Source organism: Amphiprion ocellaris, chromosome 22 (genome assembly GCF_022539595.1).
Source record: "Amphiprion ocellaris isolate individual 3 ecotype Okinawa chromosome 22, ASM2253959v1, whole genome shotgun sequence".
NCBI lineage: Eukaryota > Metazoa > Chordata > Actinopteri > Pomacentridae > Amphiprion > Amphiprion ocellaris.
In genome coordinates, this window is record NC_072787.1 from 4,045,691 (window position 1) to 4,068,651 (window position 22,961).

General features: G+C 41.3%; 1 protein-coding gene and 1 long non-coding RNA gene across 2 annotated transcripts; one reads left to right on the forward strand and one right to left on the reverse strand.

Annotated features, from left to right (window-relative positions):
• Positions 1 to 1,135: 1,135 nt before the first annotated feature.
• Positions 1,136 to 10,573, reverse strand: LOC129347955 (uncharacterized). Its single transcript, XR_008600313.1, has 3 exons — positions 3,360 to 10,573; positions 2,574 to 2,732; positions 1,136 to 1,637 (listed from the first exon to the last, which is right to left on the reverse strand). It is a non-coding gene; the product is annotated as an uncharacterized LOC129347955 (long non-coding RNA).
• On the forward strand, positions 10,002 to 22,749 carry LOC111587068 (myosin-6-like). The gene is made up of 39 exons (XM_023296881.3): positions 10,002 to 10,104; positions 10,184 to 10,230; positions 10,571 to 10,782; positions 10,885 to 11,028; positions 11,113 to 11,269; positions 11,369 to 11,396; positions 11,502 to 11,607; positions 11,685 to 11,777; positions 11,929 to 11,992; positions 12,283 to 12,381; positions 12,465 to 12,568; positions 12,976 to 13,114; positions 13,235 to 13,353; positions 13,437 to 13,586; positions 13,680 to 13,850; positions 13,928 to 14,237; positions 14,325 to 14,404; positions 14,485 to 14,690; positions 15,106 to 15,229; positions 15,326 to 15,462; positions 15,542 to 15,797; positions 15,885 to 16,127; positions 16,539 to 16,715; positions 16,802 to 16,947; positions 17,038 to 17,128; positions 17,225 to 17,614; positions 19,390 to 19,516; positions 19,672 to 19,790; positions 19,877 to 20,073; positions 20,189 to 20,372; positions 20,461 to 20,626; positions 20,713 to 20,837; positions 20,932 to 21,240; positions 21,338 to 21,541; positions 21,619 to 21,915; positions 22,008 to 22,112; positions 22,209 to 22,304; positions 22,398 to 22,532; positions 22,617 to 22,749. The coding sequence occupies exons 3-39, from the start codon at positions 10,579 to 10,581 to the stop codon at positions 22,635 to 22,637; spliced, it is 5,823 nt and encodes a 1,940-aa protein (XP_023152649.1). The 5' UTR covers positions 10,002 to 10,104; positions 10,184 to 10,230; positions 10,571 to 10,578; the 3' UTR covers positions 22,638 to 22,749.
• Positions 22,750 to 22,961: the final 212 nt, after the last annotated feature.

The following is a 22,961-nucleotide window of genomic DNA, read 5'->3' on the forward strand; positions in this document are numbered from 1 at the left end:
CAGGCAGTTTTTCACTTTTTATCTTAGTTTAGTCAGAAAGATAGTTGATAATGTGTGAATTGTTGCAGCTTGTGAGCCGTAGAAGGTTTTAATCTTTGGGGCCGAGTGTCAGAAAACATTTAGAAACTAACATCAACAAAACACTCAACAAATATTTGAACATCATTAAAGGGAAATCCAACTTTTGCATGACAATGTCTAATTAAAGGACATTTATTTCCAACGTAAATGTGTGATATTCATCCTCTGGAGCTTTCTCTTGACATCGTCTTCCACCTGGACTGGTTTGGTCAGGAGCATGTGCAACAAACATTTGAAAAACTGCACTTTAACATCAATGAATGACACTTAAGTTTAATCTCTACATAAATGAGACTGAGTCTGGATGTGCTGCTCTGTCATTAACTCCTAAGTTTAGGGAAAGTTCAATCAAAAGAGGACAGTTTAGATAAGACTTGAGAATGAGCTTATTTTGAATGAACATCTCAGACTTTCTGAGCTTCAGCACCTCTAGCAAGATATTTTAACAACAAGCAACTCAACAGATCCAGAAGTTGGAGAGAGTTAGCTTTAGTTGAGCCAAAGAACATGTGGGACGCTAACCTAGCAAACATTTCAGACTTTTCTCTGTGAATTCTGAGAAATAATTTACTATTTAATGACAGAGCTACACATCTTAACTCAGTGTCATTAAAACAGACTCTAATTCAGTGTCATCCATCCATATTAAAGTGCAGTTACCCAAAATGTTTGTTGCATGAGCTCCAACAAAACCTGTCCAGGTAGAAGGCCACTTTGACAAACAGGAAGTGGAAGATTCCAAGCAGATTTATAGAAGGGGGAACCGGACTGTACTAAGTGTGGTGGAGTATAGAGGGGTGTTTTGTGGGTTTTTAAGGCTGATAATGATTATTAGTGAGACATTTAGAGTAGATATTCATTTGCAGTAAATGAAAGTATTTAAAATCTTGGAGTTAAACTTAGAAGAACACAAACTCTAACAGAAAACTTTGTTGATACGTTTTTGTTTTGTTTACAGATGTTAAAGGAGTTTTATTCGTGATGTATAATCAATCAAATCACTCCAGAAGACAGAGCGACCACAGGTAGATAAAGGTTCAGAGCCAAAGTAGCACCATTTTTAAATGTATTTATTACCGTAAATCAGTAAAAAATAAAATACTGATAATCAGTAAATCAGTCAGCCCACAATTACTACAATTCTACAATGTATGTCTCTTTCCTTTGACTTGTTATTTGTACAATATATGATGTATATGATGGTGTTTTTTCATACCAAAGGCTCTACTATGATGTTTTCTAAGAGACATACGATGCTACTCTGGTTGTTCTGGCCCTGGACCCTGCACTCCTCCTCTGTTGTTTTCTGGATTGTACTCAGCTGCATGCCTTCGTCCACCAGGCCTCCGTTGACTCGTCCCGCCTGCCGTCTCTGGAGCTGAAGCTGGACTGGAACAGACCAAAGTACAGTCCAATCACGATGCCAGCTGCCTCTCAAAAGGCTCCTTCATCTGGCAGGTGGCGGCACTTCTTCTGAGGGGAAGCTGAGCTGGTCCGGCAGAACTTTGGAGATGTGTTCCAGTGGTTGGTGGATGTGTGGGGAGTTAGAGAGGAACCTTTGAATTGTTCAGAAAGGAAAACAGGGAACCCATTGGTAGTTTTAGTTTAGGATGCTACTGCGGTGTGTTTTTGGGTTTTAAGAGGTGAACAGGAAGAGTTTTTTTTCTATTGATTATCTTTTACTTTGTTCCTGGTTGGAATGCCCATCAATGTCAACGTGAAGTTCACTTTTAGTTCTGTTTATTTATTTTTATTTTACTAACACCCATTTGTTTTTAACCCCCTCACATGTTGTGTTGTTGTAAACTTACTCTTTCAAATAAATTCTTGTCTGACCCTCTGGAAACCAGCGTTTGGACTGTTTTTGTGTTGCTCCTCACCTACTGACAGCTGTGGAATAAAGGCTATACTGTGACGTTTTTAGAGCCACATGCTATACTATGATGTTTGTTGGGTGACATGCTATACTATAGGCTTTTTTAATTGACATATTACTGTGACCTTTTTTGTTTTAGTTTTTTTGGTTGTTTTTTTAGCAACATATTATAAGAATTTGAACAGTTTTAAAAGTTACTATACTTTTACTTGTGCAATGAAATTATTATTCTATGGCATTTTTTAGATGACATATTATACTCTGATGTTTTCTTGAATAACATACTATTTTGACAATATATTGCACTATGACATTTTTTGAACCACATATCATACATGACAATTTTAGGCAACATCCTATCATTTTGCGCTTTTTGAACCACATAATAATCTATGTTTTGTTTTTTTTTCTTGTCAACATGCTGTACTATGAACTACAGGCCATACTATGTTATTCTTGAGTAAAGCATACTATACTTTGAAATTTTCTGAACTACATCCTATACGTTATGCACAGAATGCTTTGGTTACATGTTGATTTATAATCTAGATTTTTTTCTGTTTTGTTTTTTGACGGGATTACCACAGACCTGACTATGAACACCATCGACACCCACCTCAGGGAGACGCTGTCTAAGATCTCAAGGCTGCTTGGTCGTGGTCTTTCTGGCACGTACTCTTCAAAGATGAGCCGGGAAGTTTAACACTGATGGAATGACACCAGGTCTAAGCCGACAAACTTCCAATTCCTCCTCAACCCATAGTCTCTGGGAAACCTACATTGAGTAAGAAAAGTAGACAGAGAAGTAATTAAGTCTGTACACACCATATTAAAAAGAAATCATGCTAATAAATTAAGTACAAAGAACCGAATTCGCCAATATACTGGAGAACAGAGCTATTTAATTTGTTAAGTATAACCTTGTTTAGTAACATTTCAATTATTTGAGAGCAGTCCTAAAGAACTGCCTGTAATCCCAATCATAAAATGGGTTTGGAGGAAGAACATAGATGTAATCTGGATATACATGAGTTAGGCTTTATAACTACTATTGGTAGTATTGGTGGTAGTAATAGCAATGTGACTAGTACTAGTAGTAGTAGTAGTACACTCTACTGCTGCTGATACTGGCACTGCTACTACAACTTCTAATACTATTACAAATGCTGATACTACTTCTACGAGTCTAACAGCTGTTTATACTACTACTACTGCTTGTACTTTTAGTATTACTACTACTGCTTGTACAACTATACTACAGCTACTATAAATCGTCTGGTATTTGCTTGTCAAGCTGCTAGCTCGCCTTAGTGTTTTGCTAGTGGCTAACTAGTTAGCTCTCATAGACTGGAAGCTCTCAACAAGATTTCATAATGAAAAAAGAGCCAAAAACTATTCTTACCTATGAAAAGTCATTCCAAGTTTCCTTGTCTCAATCGTACGACGCAGTGTGTAATTGTATGCAGCACAGTGAGCCGGCATACTTGTTGTTTCCGTTTTCACGCTGTCTACATCAACGGAATGCACTGAAACTTTGCCCCCACTAGCTTAGCCTCGCTGTAGCACGCAGCTCAAAGGGGCGTGTCCTATCTACTCATTCATATCTATGAGAACAACGGTGGCTGCACATAAGGACGCCTGACGTAGATTAGCTGCGCAAATACCATTATATACAGTCTATGGTAAATACGTATGTGAATCGCATCATTGGCTGCAGCAGCCAGTCACCGGTCACTCACTGACTCACACTGAAAAATAGCACAGAATGAATTGTTACCTGTTTATTTTATTTACAATTTAGGTTGGATTTTTTTTTGTGTGTGTGCAGCACAGATTTTCTGTGCGCGGAGACCGTGTCAGCAGTGCGCAATTGCGCACGCGCGCAGCTTCAAGAGAACAGTGGTCATAACTATGCTGTAGAAAGGCCTTGAAGCTCGTTAGTTTTTACTTCACCAAGTAACGCGATGGAGTTCTGTGACAATCATCTGTAAGTACTGTCATTATGTCTGTGCGCAACATTACTCAAAAATAGAATAACAGGTTTGAATGAAATTTTCAGGAAAGGTCAGAAATGACACAGGGACCAAGCGATTACATTTTGGCAGTGATGCAGCTTATAGTCAGGATGCACAGATTTGTTCAGGATTTCTGTATCATTGCGAGATAATGGCACGTCACTGTAACTATGACAACAAGTGAACACCGTGTCAGCTGCCTGCTGACGATCACATTGCGATCCAATTAAAAATCAACCACTGTGGACTTATCTGGACTTATCCCTTGGAAATGATACAAGAAACAACTGCTTAAATGATTGGGGGTGTGTTCGAGTCCCATCGATTCCTGCTGCCCACTACACATTTAGGTCACGCAGTTCGGTTTCCGTGCATAATGTACACATGCATAACACACGCCTGTGCTCAGAGCAACGTCATTTTGTTTGTATTTGCTACAACACCTAAATTAATAAATGTACCAACACACTGCATGCATGGCTGTTTTAATGCACAATCACATAGTACAGTCTATAATCACACACACTGTATCTTTTTAGTAAATTAGTTACAGCGTTATTATAGGGGGACTTCTACCATCCTTCGTTCCATGTCCACATGCCAGGACTCAACTGAAGCTGTCATGCAGGTCGCTAACATGAAAAACACGGTGGCTGACATGAGGAACATGTCAGGAGAACATGTCATTAGCAAATCCTTCAACCAGAAGTGCGTGACAGCTGAGGACTGAGAATGAGACTGCATGTAGAGAAAGCTATGTGAAGGCTAGTAAGACTACTGGAGGTTAGGAGCTGGAGTGTGGAGCAGTCGGGTGTTGAAAGGATCTTGTTATACAGATCAGAGGTCTTGGAGGAGGAGATTCTTGATGCTGCTGTGTCTGAGACGAGCTATCACTTTGTAGACAGGATCACACTTTGCATGGTGCAGAAATAGCTCCGTTGATCCTTGTGTTGACTGCAGACACTTGTAAATCCAAACTATTTCCTCAAAAAAGTCATCATGATATATCAAATAGTTGTCTGGTACTGTAAAATTACCTTTTCAATTCCCTAATTATTGCAAAAATAAATTAACATCAAAGATTATTAACTGGATAAAGGATCATGATAAAGACATAAATGACCTATGCTGTGCTAGCTTGCCTTTAGTGTTTTAAATTCTATAATAACAATGTCAAACCAAGACTGGAAACATCACTATTATTCTGGATTTAAGCACATGCACATCCACATACATCATAAAGGTTGTTAGTTCTCAGAGGGACAGATGACACTTAAGCTCAGCTGAAGGAATCCTAAAACAATTTCACAAGTTTATCTTTGTCCTCAAGGGTAAATGGAAGGAAACAATGCCAGGCCAACAAGAAGGAGTGTGGAGTTACAGTATGAAGTAACAGTTTGTGCCAGTATATAGGGTGGTGACCCGGCCTCAATGAATGACAGCTGCACCTGGGGTGGTGTTCACACTCAGCTTTGGTCATTGAGTGTGAACATGTGGTGAAAAAAACAAAAGCAACAACATGAGTAAAGGACTCATTTTTAATATGGTGTCATTTCCATCATCATCAGGATGGCCATTAAGAAGTAATTGGGACAGAGACAGGAAGTGCTGGGTTGGCAGTTCTGCATCTGCTCAAGTCTAAGTTTGATATCATGCGTCACATGTCTTTGTAGTCGGTCTCAGCGTGTCAGTGACATTTGTAGTGGCTTTATGAAAGTCATGTGGTTATCTCTCAGCTCAAGGACAAATGGAAGGAAACAACGTGCCATCAACACCTCTCCCTCTGCTTTGTTTTCAAGACATTGTGTTGGGGAACCTTTTAGCTGACTGTTACTGGAGTGATGCTGAGCAGTGTCACACTGATGTCAAAGATTCATCAGAAATATGATAAAAAAATCTGAAACAATGATCCCTAATACATTATTAGAGGACAATGAAAAATATTTCTCATACTTTAAATGCATTTTTAACCACTTACAATATACTGGTGCCACAATTTTGTAAAGAGATCAAAACACAAGTCTACCAACTATGAAACAAACCTTCATGGTCTAAATCAGGGCAAATTACCACAAAAACAAAACATTCATCCTGGACGAGCCCCCAGTTGTCACAACCCAGCCCAAGACTGAGACCACACGTGAGGTGTGGCTAAAAATAAGTTTATTTTACACAACTGAAATTGAAATAAACTTAAGCACAAACAACAAAACCAAACAGGGTGGAAGCCAGAGACAGAGGAAGCCGGACTAGTGGGTCAAAGACCTTACAGGAAGTTAGCAAGTCTTACCACTCAGCAGTCATCTCAATAACATGCTCTGGCTGTTCATTGCCCCTGATTTTGCCTCCAAAAAAGTTTTTAATTAAAACCCTTTCCTCCACAGATTCTATTCATACCATGCATTGGCTCAGTTTCACAACACCACATTTGCATCACTAATGACTAATGTGATGGCTGAAATTGTGCTATGATTTGCTCTGAAACCAAACTGGTGTGAGGTAAATACAGAGTAGGTTGAGAGGAATGATTTTAGTTGATTGTTTACCAGGGATTCCATCACTTTTGCTAAACAGGGCAGTTTAGAGATCAGGTGATAATTGTTCATGTCATCTCTTGAGCCTCCTTTATGCAGTGGAATTACATGTGCAGATTTCCATAAGGTAGGAAAGTTTCCTGTTGTCATAGACAAATTAAATATATGCCTTAATGACTCTGCAATAATTGGAGCAGCCAATTTTAGAAGGAAGGAATCCAGTTTGTCTTCTTCAGCAGAACTCCTGGGGTCTAAGGCTTGCAGTGCATTCAGAACCTCAGCATAATGGAAGGGGCGGAAGGAAAAACAAGAAGTGTGGTCCCCTGCATTCAAACAAACAACATCGACTGACAGGAGGTCAGGATATTCTTTTTCAAATAGATATGCAACATCTGCAAAGTGCTTATTAAAGGCATGGAAAATGTCTGATCTGTTAGAAATCACACAGTCATCAGTTCTTATATTAGTGGGCAGTGTATTTGAGGTCTTCCTTTTCTCTAGGTTCACTGCTTTCCAGAACATAGCTGGGTTTGAGTAGGAGCTAGTGATTAGAGACAAGAAATATTCAGATTTGGCTTTTCTTACAGCCGAGATGCATTTATTCCTGAGTTGTCTGAAAGAGAGCCAGTGTTGAGGATCTCCTGAACGTCTAGAATGACTCCAGGCCTTGTTTCTGTCACTGAACAAAGTTGACAGTGCATTTGAGAACCAGGGAACGGTTCTGTTCTTATTTTGGAGCCTTTTAAAAGGGGCATGTTTATCAACACATGAGATAAAAATATCTGTAAAGAATTGCAGGGCCACCTGAACATCAGAGATCTCTGCTGTAAAATTAATAAAATCATTTGCTACATTGTCCAAAAAGTGTTGCTCATTAAAGAGCCTAAAATATCTTTTTAAAACTGTTTGTGAATTACTTTTCTCCAATCTGGCATTTAGCACACAGGCTGTAGGGCAGTGATCACTTATTCTCAGTTCAAAAACTCCACTGCTCACAATCTGAGATAATCAACAGTTCTTTCAAGGCATTATATACAGTACAGCACACTGCTTTTACCAGCTGAGTCTCCCCTGTAAATTGGTCATATATAAAATTGGTGAAGCCCAATCTGTTGGCAGTGCACAACATGAAGGTGTAAATTAGGTGATTGAATGTTTTGACTGTTTATTAAACTGTGTTAAAATGATTTGTACAGATGATTTTACAGATATATTTAGACATCAACCCAATCTGTTAAAAGGCTCCAGTTGTAGGTTATATAACATTTTCTCTAGTTGAAAGGATTGACTTGCATTTTACAATCAGCCATACCATCAAAACTGACAGGTTAGGTGAATAACATTGATTATCTTGTTACACCTGTCAAGAGGTGGGATGCATTAGGCAGCAAGTGAACAGTCAGATTATGAAGTTAATGTGTTGGAAGCAGGAAAAATGTACAGCATAAAAATCCGAGCTGACTCCGGTCCGTCACTCTAAGCATTGGCAATGGGCATGTGAACATTGGCGCAATAGAAGAAAGTGACCTGGTCTGATGAATCATGCTTTCTTTTACATCATTCTTTCACATTAGATGGCCAGGTGCGTTGTTTATCTAAGGAAGAGATTGCTGCAAGATGCGCTATAGAAAGAAGTCAAGCTGGTGGAGGCAAAATAACGCACTGTGCAATGTTCTGCTGGGAAACCCTGAGTCCTGGAATTCATGTGGATGTTACTTTGACATGTACCACCTACCTAAACATTGTTGCAGACCATGTACACCCTTTCATGGCAATAGAAGTCCCTCAGCAAGATAACGCGCCCTGTCACACTGAAAACATTGTTACTCCACCAAGGAACGCAGCAGAGTTATGTGATGATTGGCGTACGTTTGTCTGTTCGTCTGTCTGTTTGCAACATTACTCAGAAATGGAATTGGATGAAATTTTCAGGGAAGGTCAGAAATGACACAAGGACCAACTGATTACATTTCGGCAGTGATGCGGCTTATAGTCTGGATCCACGGATTTGTTAAGGATTTTCAAATCATTGCGAGATAGCATCATGGCATCACTGTAACTATGACAACAAGTGAATGCTACGTCAGCTGCCGAGCTGACGATCACATGATTGCGATCCGACTACAAATCGACCACTGCGGACTTATCAGGACTTATCCATTGGAAATGATACAATGACTGAGCAACCTTGGTGGAGCACTGCACCCTCTGAGTGCTTTTCTTGTTCAGGAATGGTTTGAAGAACAAGACAGAGTGTTCATGGAGGACTCCAGTTGCAACTTTTAGGACCTAAAGGATCTGCTGCTAACATCTTGGTGTCTGATACCACAGGACACCTTCAGAAGTCTGTTTTGTCAGTGCAAAGTAGGCTGACACAACAAAGGCAGGCCAGTCTCACCTTGTGGCTGACCAGTGTATATTAATATGGCTTTTATAACTCTGATTGAAGATGTTCAATCTACAAAAAAGGACAAAATGATCTATCCTCTTGGTCAATGTTCGGGCGGCAGCCTGAACAGCCCACCAGAGCCCTGGATTGTGGAGCGTCACTGTAAGTGTTGACTGCAGAAGGACACAAGACAGCTGGGAATGAAAGCCTCAGTGCTGCCCTTGATGTGCTGAGGAGTGGTGCGCCGGGTGCAGACAAGCATCTGTCACGACTTACAAGGTCACGGTGAGCAGCGAAGTGCGAAGTTGTTAATGTCAAAAGGGCTTGTATGCTTCTTGAGGAGGTCTTCAGGTGGTCCAGTCAATAAACACATTATCAAAGCATCTCCTCTGCTAATGTGACAGTAATTACCAGCACTGACCCTGTTGCCATTAATGATATGTACAAGGGGGCGGGCGATAAATGCTGTGTGGGAGCTAAACATATTTATTTACAGTATGGGCTCTGAAACATTTCAAAGCAGGCAGCTGTCATGAGTGATATGTTATTATAGATGGAGGAGGGTCAGCTGAGGTCCACTGGGAGACAAAGGAGAACTAGGAGAAGAAATCCAAGTCAGAAATTCACAGGTTTATCTTTGTCTTCCAGGACAATAGAAGGCAGACAATACTAGGCACCCAGACAGGCTTATTGTAGTAGTAACAGGGCATTAGTTTCTTCAGTTACGGAATTAAAATAATAATAATAATAGAAAAGTTTAGCTGAGTTTAGACTTCTATATACTTACATTACTACAAATTTGCTTTCCACTGTGAAGCAAACGTGAACAGATCCACATTTCTGACAATAACGTACTGGAAATGGGTTTCATATTATGAAAATAACACTCAATTTCCTTATATCAGCTAAAATATTTTTTTTTAGCTTTTAATATTTTCATAGTTTCCTGAATTTTCTGTCACTCAGAGGCCAGAACTAAAATAGATACTGATTTGAGAGCTGCTAATGAGCTTCGATTTCAACAGCCAATGGATACATGACAGTTAGACTTGTCCACACCTTTATCTCCAAATACAGATGTTTATTTTTTGATCCTTTGTATTCTTGCTCTGTCCTTGTAGGGCAGCTGCATGTCGAAGCACTGCCTCCTGGATGTATAAAAAGAGGAGTTCAGAAACAGGAGTGAGGACAGGAGCACAGCATCTGCAGGTAAGCATAGATTCAGTTACTGAAAGCTTAACCACCACTTTATATACTGAAAATGCTGCAATTTTTTTTATCTTTCTAGAAACCCAACAGACCAGATCTATCCAGGGGGAGAGGAATACAAAACAGGTAGATAGCCAACTGCTGTTACTTTTTGAAAATAATGTGGACAAACCAGACTCTTACAATTATATTCTTGTGGTTTTTTTACTTGTTTTACTTTAATTTGAAAACAAGAAAGCTTTGTAATATGGTGGCTATCATAGTTTGTAGGTAATTTCAGTAACTGTCCTTGCAGTCAGAAATATTTCACATACTCCATTTCTTATAACTTAACTATATTAATTCCTGATGAGTATTTCTTCTGTTGTAGAAATACATTAGGATCAAATGATCTCACAATGCATTCAAGTGCTAATCCAGGGACTGTGAAATCTAAATGTTTCCAAATCACATCCATGGTTCACAGCTTTCAAGATGTCAAGTGACGCCGTCATGGCGGAGTTTGGGGCTGCGGCTCCCTTCCTGAGAAAGTCAGACAAGGAGCGTCTGGAAGCTCAGACCCGACCCTTCGACATGAAAAAGTCTTGTTTTGTTCCTGATCCTGAGGTGGAGTATGTGAAGGCCACCATTACCAGCAGAGACGGCGACAAAGTCACCGTTGAAACGGAGTTTGGAAAGGTAGGATATTTGCAATGACTAACAGAAGTGGGTATGGTTATTTACTTATATGTTTGATGCCCTTGGCAACCATTTAAATTGAATTGTGGTAAATCCTTCCAGACTACCACACACAAGGAGGCAGACATCCACCCCCAGAACCCGCCAAAGTTTGATAAAATTGAGGATATGGCGATGTTCACCTTCCTCCATGAACCTGCTGTGCTGTTTAACCTCAAAGAGCGTTACGCAGCATGGATGATCTATGTGAGTCATGGCCACAAACTTGCACATCTCTGGACAGCATGAAACCTTTACTTCAATCAAAATGTTTTCTATTTTTGTCCACAGACCTACTCGGGGCTGTTCTGTGTGACTGTCAACCCCTACAAGTGGCTGCCAGTGTACGATCAGTCAGTGGTCACTGCTTACAGAGGAAAGAAGAGGACTGAAGCTCCTCCTCACATCTACTCCATCTCTGACAACGCCTACCAGTACATGCTGGCTGGTACGTTCGCCTCTGATGCTGCACTTTGTAATGACACCTTCAATACCATCCAAAAATAGAAAAGTGCCCTAATGCAGATCATTGTCTTGAATCTTTCAGACAGAGAAAACCAGTCAATCCTTATCACGTAAGTCAGCCCTGATACTTTATATTTCTAGATGAGACTATATGTATGCTGTTACAGGATGGTCTTACATGTTGAATTCACATGTATGGTCATTTTCATTCCCAGTGGAGAATCTGGTGCAGGAAAGACTGTGAACACCAAGAGAGTCATCCAGTACTTTGCCAGCATTGCAGCTGTTTCTGGCAAGAAGGATGCCAGTCAGGAGAAAAAGGTTGGTATTCTTTATGATATTAAATGCCTGATAAATATAGTTCCTGTGACTAACTTCTACATTGGTGACATCCACAGGGCACCCTGGAGGATCAAATCATTCAGGCCAATCCTGCTCTGGAGGCTTTTGGAAATGCCAAGACCATCAGAAACGACAACTCCTCCAGATTTGTGAGTTTCCTTTTTAGTCTGTTTATTAAAGACAACTCTCTGATTTTGCCCAGTACTGCCACCAAAACATTAACAGCGAGTTGAGGGAACATTTGAGAACTTTGGTTCTACAAAAAATCTGTTTTAATGATTCACCTATTTTGTGTTACAGGGTAAATTCATCCGAATCCACTTTGGAGTCAGTGGAAAGTTGGCTTCTGCTGACATTGAGACATGTGAGTAGACAGTGATATGAGCTGGCTCATCACATCATCTCATCATCATCTAGATGATAGTTTGATTAAACGAAATTATTTAACTTTCAAAAGATTTCTCACAGAAACACCTACCCAGGGTCTGCGTGGTGCTGTCTTCCAATGTTTTAACAAGACACCTCACCAATAGCATGATGACATGCACAGTATATTTTATTCTTTAAAGTACTAACACAACTTTGTTCCCACTGTAGTGAGATCTCCTGTAGATGTCAATATAGTGTCATCCAAATGCTGTTGTATTTCTATAGATCTGTTGGAAAAATCCCGTGTCACCTATCAGCTTAAAGCTGAGAGAGACTACCACATCTTCTACCAGATTCTGTCCCAACAGAAACCAGAACTGCTGGGTGAGTGCTGATGAATCACAGAAAACAGTTTTTTTGTCAGGCTATATAACATGCACATAGACTGGAACTTTTTTCTTTGACAGAAATGCTGTTGATCACCAACAACCCCTACGACTACTGCTACATCTCCCAAGGAGAAACAACTGTCAAATCCATCAACGATTCAGAAGAGCTGATGGCTACTGATGTGAGTGAGAGCAGAAAAAAGTGTTGCACACTCTGTTGCTCATGCTGTGGGTCCACACGACTTTCTCTTTTATTTGGCTGATGTTTGACCCCTCAGGCCAAAGTTCAGATCAACACCATAATAGGACAAAGTGTCTGGTATAGTATCTAGGCCACTCCCTAAGAATACAACTCACTGTGATTATACGTATTATGTATTATCGCATATTTTGCATCTAATAGTGGTTCAGTGTTGAGGAATAGAAGTTTTCAGTGCTCTTTTAGTCTTACAAACATGACTTCCTACAAGGTCAAGTAAATAAGCAGCTTAGTACTGTGTGACTGAAACAGAATGCTTGTGGAAAAGCTTCTTATGTAGAGTTTCACAACTAACGCAGGTCATTTTTGAATGCATTTTTACTCTTCTAGGAAGCATTTGATGTCCTGGGCTTCACCCAAGAGGAGAAAAATGGCATTTACAAGCTGACAGGTGCCATTATGCATTACGGAAACATGAAGTTCAAACAGAAGCAGAGGGAAGAACAGGCAGAGCCTGATGGCACAGAGGGTAAAGAATGATCAATGAAACAATAAAAACTGCTTATTTGTATCATTAAATCGGAGTAACTACCACTAATTGAAGTAACCCAGGTAGTAAATGCTTCTGCTACACAATACCCATTTACAGATACCGACAAAGTGGCATATCTTATGGGCCTGAACTCTGCTGACCTCATCAAGGGACTGTGCCACCCAAGAGTCAAAGTAGGCAATGAGTGGGTCACCAAGGGCCAAAATGTGCAGCAGGTGAGTTGTAAGTCAGGCACTGCAATGAATTCTGTACATAGTGAATATAGATGCTAATGTAATTGCTATTTCTCTATTGTTAGGTGTACTACTCCATCGGTGCTCTAGCAAAGTCAGTGTACGAGAAAATGTTCTTGTGGATGGTGGTAAGAATCAACCAATCTCTGGATACCAAACAGCCTCGTCAGTACTTCATTGGTGTGCTGGACATTGCTGGATTTGAGATCTTTGATGTGAGTGTTGGAGGTATTATGACATCTGACATGTTCATAAAAATATAGAATCTGTATTTGATGTCTGACTCTTTCTTTGCATATGGTTTCTAGTTCAACACCTTTGAGCAGCTGTGTATCAACTACACTAATGAGAAGCTGCAGCAGTTCTTCAACCACCACATGTTTGTGTTGGAGCAAGAAGAGTACAAGAAGGAGGGCATCGTGTGGGAGTTCATTGACTTTGGCATGGACTTGGCAGCCTGCATTGAACTCATTGAAAAGGTTGGTGTTTTCAAACATGTTTATTGTAGCAGCTTTGGTGTATTAGAGTCTGACCTGTCATCTATCTGTCCCTCCAGCCCATGGGCATCATGTCCATCCTTGAAGAGGAGTGCATGTTCCCCAAAGCCAGCGATGCAACATTTAAAGCCAAACTGTATGACAATCATCTTGGTAAAAGCCCCAACTTCCAGAAGCCAAGGGTTGTTAAGGGGAAAGTAGAGGCCCATTTCTCCCTCGTTCACTATGCTGGTACCGTTGATTACAACATCACTAACTGGCTGGTGAAGAACAAAGACCCACTGAATGAGACTGTGGTTGGACTCTATCAGAAGTCCACCCTGAAGTTACTCTGTACGCTCTTTATGGGTTATGCTGGTGCTGAGTCAGGTAAGACCTTCTTTACGGTGCTGATTAGTTTTGTCCTTAAAGTAAAAAAATCATAATAACATTTACATATCTCCACTTTCCATACAGCCCAGGAGTCAGGAGGCAAAGGAGGAAAGGGAGGAAAGAAGAAAGGTTCTTCCTTCCAGACTGTGTCTGCTCTGCACAGGGTAAAATATGTCTTAGGTTTGGTGTGTGTCCTTTGCTGAGTAATACAAACCTGTTGATGACCTATTATTTACATTTACAGGAGAATCTGAATAAACTGATGACCAACCTCAGGTCAACTCATCCTCATTTTGTACGCTGCATCATCCCCAATGAGACAAAGACTCCCGGGGAGATGGAGAATCCTCTGGTCATGCACCAGCTGCGCTGTAACGGTGTGCTGGAAGGCATCAGGATCTGCAGGAAGGGATTCCCCAACAGGATCCAATATGGAGACTTCAAACAAAGGCAAGAGAAGCAATGACTGTTGACTGTTCTTTCACACATCTTATGAAGCGCTTGGCCACATCATCAGTAAGAATCTTTGGGTACCTTCGGCCTTTAAACCATAGACTACTTTGCCCAAGGTTGACGAGGCTTATAAGGTTCCCCTGTTAAAACACAGTCATTTCGATGTTTCTTCTGGTCAACAGTGATGTTCCTGACATTCCTCCTGTACAGAGGTGCCTGCAGAGGCTTCAGTGGTCGGTTCCTGTACAGATTCTTAATGCTTGTTGTCCAGGCCACTATAGCCATCCTTTAGAGGCACTCAGTGTGTTCACATCCAGAACTCCGAGTTGTTTTGTCTTCCATAATATGCATTTCCAACTTATTTTAAAATAATTTTTTAAACTTTAATGATATCATGGTTTTATTGTTTCAGATACCGCATCCTGAACCCTAATGCTATTCCAGAGGGACAGTTCATTGATAATAAGAAAGCTGCAGAAAAACTTTTGGGCTCACTGGATATTGACCATGAGCAGTACAAGCTGGGACACACAAAGGTCGGTTCTGCTGCTACATCAACTAAACTATCAGGGTTTATGAAGAAATACATTTTTTTTCGGGAGAAAATATGAGAACTTTTCTGCCATTGTTAGGTGTTCTTCAAAGCTGGTCTGCTGGGCGTTCTTGAGGAGATGAGAGATGATCGTCTCGCTCTCATCATTACTGGAATCCAGGCAAGATCCAGAGGGCTGCTTGCCAGGATTGAGTTCCAGAAAATTGTTGAGCGCAGGTTGGTCCTTAATTTCTCATAAGCATTAGAAAAAGGTTACTCTTAAAAATGAGCTCAACCTCTTTGATGTTACCCACAGAGACGCCTTACTGGTGATCCAGTGGAATGTACGTGCCTTCATGGGTGTCAAGAATTGGCCCTGGATGAAGATGTTCTTCAAGATCAAACCTCTGCTGAAGTCAGCTGAGACTGAGAAGGAGATGGCAAACATGAAAGAGGAGTTCACAAAGCTCAAAGAGGCTTATGCAAAATCTGAAGCCCGCAAGAAAGAGCTGGAGGAAAAAATGGTCACGCTTCTTCAAGAGAAGAATGACCTACAGCTCCAAGTCCAATCTGTAAGATCAGCTGGACGGCTTACTGAAAACAGATATACACACATGTATGCAGTGATTTACAATATTGGTTCAATTTCCTGCCTGTAGGAGCAAGACAATCTTTCAGATGCTGAGGAGCGCTGTGAGGGTTTGATCAAGAGCAAGATCCAGCTTGAGGCTAAAACCAAAGAGCTGACGGAGAGACTGGAGGATGAAGAGGAGATGAATGCAGAGCTGACTGCAAAGAAGAGGAAGCTGGAGGACGAGTGTTCAGAGCTCAAGAAAGACATTGATGACCTGGAACTGACTCTGGCTAAAGTGGAAAAGGAAAAGCATGCCACAGAGAACAAGGTTTAAAACAGATATACTCATATTAATAAGAGCTTTTCAAAAGACAAATGATGAGGAGTGCTTGTGTGTCTTCCAAGTCATTGGTGGATGGTTGGAGACTAACTGATCTACCAAAGCTCCTAAAGAACCAGATATTTACCAAAATCAGCCCTAAAAGAAGACTATATATATATATATATATATATATATATATATATATATATATATATATATATATATATATAGTCTTCTTTGATCTGTGAGCCTGAGAAACAGCTTTAAATTAATGTTAAGGTTGTATGTCTTTAGTGCTCACTGCTTGTTGTTGTCAAGTATGGACATGAAATTAATCACTTGAAGTTTAAATGACTTTTATGGGGATTTTTTTCTGTACACCAGGTTGAACACTGCCTCTGTGATTTTTTTTTTAAGGTGAAAAACCTGACTGAAGAGATGGCAGCTTTAGATGAAATCATCGCTAAGCTGACCAAAGAGAAGAAAGCTCTTCAGGAGGCTCATCAGCAAACACTGGATGACCTGCAGAGTGAGGAAGACAAAGTCAACACTCTCACCAAGGCCAAGGTCAAGCTGGAGCAGCAAGTTGATGATGTGAGTACTTGAGCAAAAATTGAGATTAAATTTCAAGGTCTTATGGTAGGTTTATGGAATAAATGTTGGTGTTGTTTGTCTTTAAGCTTGAAGGATCATTGGAGCAAGAGAAGAAGGTGAGAATGGACCTGGAAAGAGCCAAGAGAAAATTGGAAGGGGACTTGAAACTAACTCAAGAAAATGTGATGGATCTGGAAAATGACAAGCAGCAGCTAGAGGAAAAGCTCAAAAAGTAAAACTGATCTCTTAAAATCTTCAAAATGACACATAGTATGTTACAAAAACTGATAACTAAGGTGTCACATTTTGTCTCTCAATGTAGGAAAGATTTTGAAATTAGCCAGCACCTCAGCAAAATTGAAGATGAACAGAACATGAGTGCTCAGCTCCAGAAGAAACTGAAGGAGTTACAGGTAACTGCACAAAGAGAATTTCAACTGATGCTTTGTCTTTTTAAAATATGAGTAATCCTGTTTACAATGTATAATAATGTGGCACATTTCATCAAGGCCCGCATTGAAGAGTTGGAGGAAGAGCTGGAGGCAGAGCGAGCTGCCCGAGCCAAGGTGGAGAAGCAGAGGGCTGACTTGGCCCGGGAGCTGGAGGAGATCAGCGAGAGGCTGGAGGAGGCCGGAGGAGCCACAGCTGCCCAGATCGAGATGAACAAGAAGAGGGAGGCCGAGTTCCAGAAGGTGCGCAGAGACCTTGAAGAGGCCACCCTGCAGCATGAAGCCACTGCTGCTGCACTGAGGAAGAAGAACGCAGACAGCGTGGCAGACCTGGGAGAGCAGATCGACAACCTGCAAAGAGTCAAGCAGAAGCTGGAGAAGGAGAAGAGCGAGCTCAAACTGGAGCTGGACGACGTGGTGTCCAACATGGAGCAGATCGTCAAGGTCAAAGTAAGACGTCCAAACAAGACAAATATTTATTTCATACAATGTCATTTAAAAGTTTCATATATTTAAAATATAGCAGAAGATGGATATCCCTCCCATATCTGTGTAATAAATATGCAGCTGGATCTGGCAACTTCAGTGTCACCGTGTTCAGTCTGATGTTCAGCTCGAAATAAGTACAACACATAACTCCCCATGAACCAAAACTTGGTGTTTTTGCATGTCTGTTTATGCACAGATAAACAAAAGAGACATGAAAACAAAACATAGGGCTGTAAATAAAATATGGATGTGGCCACCAGTTCTTAAAATTGAAGTGAAAAATGGACGCCAAAGTATCTCTGCATTCTTTCTAACAGCCAGCAGGGTTAAGGTTAGGGTTTGGCCAACTCTTCTGGTTACAAAAAGATACTGATTTAGGATCTCAGTGAACATTTTCCTAAAGAGTTTATGGTCTCAGACACTAGTTTCAAGTCTTCTTCAGTACAGCATGATGTCAATTATGTTACCATTTAGAGCTGACAATAAAGCAGGTCTTAGTTCCCTTGTAATTGTCATGTTACTACCATATGGGCCTACATAGTGTCCCTTGGCTGTAAGGGAGATCCACCCCTTGCTCATCACATTCGGTCTCAGAAAACTTCTCAAATGTTAGCATGCTATCCCGCTATACTAAGAGGATTTATTTCTCTATTAGGAAGCACTTTGGGTCTGTTGTTTTTAATGTGCTATATGAACAAAGGTGACTTGACTTGAAGATGATAAACATTATATAGAATCTGCTTAGCATGTTAGCATGCTAACATTGTCATCATGAGCATATTAGCTTGCTGGCATTAGACTTAGCACAAAGTTAAGTACTGTGTCTACAGTTTTTATGCTAAGCTAGGCTAACTGTCTCTTGGCTCTAGCTCTGAACTTGCTGACAGACATGAGAAGAGTTTCAGTTTTCTCATTTAAATCTTGGTAAGAAAGCAAAAAATGGATTTCCCAAACTAATTTAGCATACGATGATTTGCAGCTGTCAAAGTCTTTTCATCTCAAGGAAATTCTAAGTTTAACTGCTTTGCTGAAGCAGGTTTGGAAACGCTCCAAACTGGAGAGTTGCAAAATATGTATACAATTTTTATTCAAGATCTTTAAAAAAATGACAGGTTTGGACATACACAGAGCTAGTCCACATGCCTCAGCAAATGAGCTGCCTGTCAGTTATTGCATTATACCTATAGGCCCAGCTTTTAATGAGGCACAGGGAACAAGGAGCAGGAGCTGTTGAGCCTAAAGAGGCGTCAGTCCTCTGGTGGTGGTCTCCCTTCACAGATCACTGTAGAGCACTCAGAGGGTGATGTGGATGGTGTGGGCTGTTCTATGTGCACCAGCACAGTCCCTTCTCGCCTCGGTTTGGTCCCTGCTGCCACATTAAGACATATTGTTGCTCACTGCTTAATCTGCCTCATTAGAAGCCACTGGGCCTGAAGGGACTGTGCACAAAGTGACAAGCAGCTAATTTGCTACGTCAAGTAGGCGGACTACTTCTTGAACAATCCGTGTCTGTTCAAATGTGTGATTTTTTTTTTTAAAGGGACAGATTTAGTTTACAAAATTACCTATTTTTTGTGTGGAATCACATCTTCCATCAAGTAGTGCTGAACCTGTGTGACCTCTCTCAATCCCAGCATTGCTAAATGTAGAATTTTGTTGGTACTTGTCACACAGAAGCAATGTTTTAGTCGGACAGATTTTATTTCTTACGTTAATACGTAAATCCTTTCATTCAGGCCAACTTGGAGAAAATGTGCCGCACTCTGGAGGATCAAATGAGTGAATACAAGACTAAATCAGAGGAGTCCCAACGTACCATCAATGACTTCACCATGCAAAAAGCAAAGCTGCAAACTGAAAATGGTAACAAATTTAAAATACACTCATATTGAAGTGGAACTCTTAACTTAATGATAGAAACATACCCAGAAAGAATCACAGCCTTGTAGATCAGTAGTTTGGATGTTGCATAGTTGTTTCTAAAAATACATTCTGCAAACTACACCTTCATTCTACAGGTGAGCTCAGCAGGCAGCTGGAAGAGAAGGACTCTTTGGTTTCACAGCTGACCAGAGGGAAGCAGTCATACACTCAGCAGATTGAGGACCTAAAGAGACAGTTAGAGGAGGAAACCAAGGTATTACTTCAAGAACTGCTGATTTTAAAATGCAGATCCCAGTGTTTACTAGCAAAGTGGCTTGACTTCATGTTACTTTCTCAAAGGCCAAGAATGCACTTGCCCATGCGGTGCAGTCTGCTCGCCATGACTGTGATTTGTTGAGGGAGCAGTTTGAGGAAGAGCAGGAGGCCAAAGCCGAGCTCCAGCGCAGCATGTCGAAGGCCAACTCTGAGGTGGCTCAGTGGAGAACCAAGTATGAAACTGATGCCATCCAAAGAACAGAGGAGCTGGAAGAAGCAAAGTAAGAACTCAGAGAACAACAATCTTGCAACAGTTCCTACATTTTCCTGTGATAATCCAGTCTTATCTGCAAGCCGCTGATGTGATACTCTCATTTTACAAACGTTTTCTGTTAGGAAAAAGCTAGCTCAACGTTTGCAGGATGCTGAGGAGGCTGTTGAAGCATCAAATGCCAAATGCTCCTCCCTGGAGAAAACCAAGCACAGGCTTCAGGGTGAGATTGAGGATCTGATGGTGGATGTGGAGAGATCTAATGCTGCCGCTGCAGCTCTGGACAAGAAACAAAGAAACTTTGACAAGGTGATATCGCATTTCTGTGAAAGAAAATAAATTCCACTTTCAAAAATAAATAGATTCAATAACTTTGATTTATCTGATATGTGATCAGGTCCTTGCTGAGTGGAAGCAGAAGTACGAGGAGTCTCAGACTGAGCTGGAAGGCGCCCAGAAAGATGCTCGTTCTCTCAGCACTGAACTCTTCAAACTGAAGAACTCATATGAAGAGTCTTTGGATCACCTGGAGACCATGAAACGAGAAAACAAGAATCTCCAAGGTAGAAAGAAATCATTTACACATAATTTGTCTTTTAAGATACACTGATTCTGGTAATGATAAAATTAACAAATGTGCATGTAACAGAGGAAATTTCTGACCTGACTGAGCAACTTGGTGAGGGAGGGAAGAGCATCCATGAGCTGGAGAAGGTCCGTAAACAGCTGGAGCAGGAGAAGGCTGAGATACAAACTGCCCTGGAAGAAGCTGAGGTACATTCTTTTTTATCTGCATTCATTATTGTGCTCACTATTATGTTTTTTTGTGTTCTGCTATGAGAGAACAACAGTCACTTTCTGATGACAGGGCTCCCTCGAGCATGAAGAGAGTAAGATCCTTCGAGCTCAGCTGGAGTACAACCAGGTGAAGGCCGACATCGAGCGCAAGCTGGCAGAGAAGGACGAGGAGATGGAGCAGGCCAAGCGTAACCACCAGAGAGTGGTGGACACTCTGCAGAGCTCCCTGGAGGCTGAGACTCGCAGCAGGAATGAGGCTCTCAGACTGAAGAAGAAGATGGAGGGAGATCTCAATGAGATGGAGATCCAGCTGAGCCAGGCCAACAGGCAGGCAGCAGAAGCTCAGAAGCAGCTGAAGGGAGTCCACACTCACCTAAAGGTGAAGCTGAACAGTCAACAAGAGCAATCAAGAAGCATGACACAAGTATGAACTAATTCTTTGAAATTCAATATGTTTTTAAATTCGACTTTGACAGGACTCACAGCTGCAGCTGGATGATGCTGTCCGTGCCAGTGATGATCTGAAGGAGAACATTGCCATCGTGGAGAGACGTAACAACTTGCTGCAGGCTGAGCTTGATGAACTCAGGTCTATGGTGGAGCAGACTGAAAGAGGTCGCAAGCTGGCTGAGCAGGAACTGTTGGATGTCAGCGAGAGAGTTCAACTGCTGCACTCACAGGTATGTCACTGTACTATAGTTTGTATTCTACTTTTGTCTTATGATTTCATACTTAAGTTCCCTGATCCTCGGAACAGAACACAAGCCTGCTGAACCAGAAGAAGAAGCTGGAGGGCGACACCACTCAGCTCCAAAACGAGGTGGAGGAGGCTGTGCAGGAGTGCAGAAACGCTGAAGAAAAGGCCAAGAAGGCCATTACTGATGCAGCCATGATGGCAGAAGAGCTAAAGAAGGAGCAGGACACCAGCGCCCACCTGGAGCGTATGAAGAAAAACATGGAGCAAACCATCAAAGACCTGCAGCACCGCCTGGATGAAGCTGAGCAAATAGCCATGAAAGGTGGCAAGAAACAGATCCAGAAGCTGGAGGCCAGGGTAAATGTTTCGAACCTCCACAGTGTTGCTTTACAGTCCTGCTGTACAATGTAGAAGTCTTACAAAAGTGGCATCTTTAACTTTCTTTCAAGGTGAGAGAGCTGGAAAATGAGGTGGATATGGAGCAAAGGAGAAGCAGTGACTCTGTGAAAGGGATCCGCAAGTATGAGAGACGCATCAAAGAGCTGACCTACCAGGTACTCTGCGGGCTCAACTACTCTGTGATAAACATTCACCAAAAGACACAAAGCTTTGTTTTAATTACCAGTATGTCCTGAATACTAATTTCTCAGACAGAGGAGGACAAAAAGAATATGAGCCGTCTGCAGGACCTGGTGGACAAACTGCAGCTAAAAGTTAAATCCTATAAGAGAACTGCGGAGGAGGCCGTAAGCAAAAATACCACAGCTATCCTTTTCATGATTCAGCTCAGTGTTATAGCCCGACCTTATGAGTTCACCACATTTTATCTTGATCTTTAGGAGGAACAGTCCAATGTAAATCTTGGCAAGTTGCGTAAGTTACAGCATGAGCTGGAGGAAGCAGAGGAGAGGGCCGACATCGCAGAGTCTCAGGTCAACAAGCTGAGAGCAAAGAGCCGCGACTCTGGATCTAAGGTCAGCAATCAGGCAAAATGGTGCAACGTTTACTGCATTTTCATTATAACTGGGAACTGATCTTCTTGTTTTCTCTTTCTACAGAAAGCTCATGATGAAGAGTGAAGCCTTCCACTGAGTTCTCGTGAATATACAGTAGTTAAATGCTAGTATTGTAGATTTTCTTTATTCTCCATGCAACATGAGTGGAATAAAGAATAAATGAATTTTGAATGCACCACCATTCTGTTGTGTAATGTGTTTAAAACATCCTAAAAAACCTCCTGACAATAGTAACCAAAACACTAAATGAACACCCAGTTGTTCTCCACAAAGCTTTGCACCTTGTTTCTGTAACTCAATCCCCTGCACTGCTGGGCTGGTTGTTCTAGCAGCTGACTGCACGCTGAGAATGAATCCAACAAGGCTGAGAACAGCAGCAGGTGGTGG

Coding starts and splice junctions, on each gene's coding strand:
- LOC111587068 (XM_023296881.3), top strand. CDS start 10,579: ATGTCAAGTGACGCCGTCATGGCGGAGTTTGGGGCTGCGGCTCCCTTC. Junction 11,270..11,368: donor CTACCAGTACATGCTGGCTG/GTACGTTCGCCT, acceptor TGAATCTTTCAG/ACAGAGAAAACCAGTCAATC. Junction 15,798..15,884: donor TACAGCTCCAAGTCCAATCT/GTAAGATCAGCT, acceptor TCCTGCCTGTAG/GAGCAAGACAATCTTTCAGA.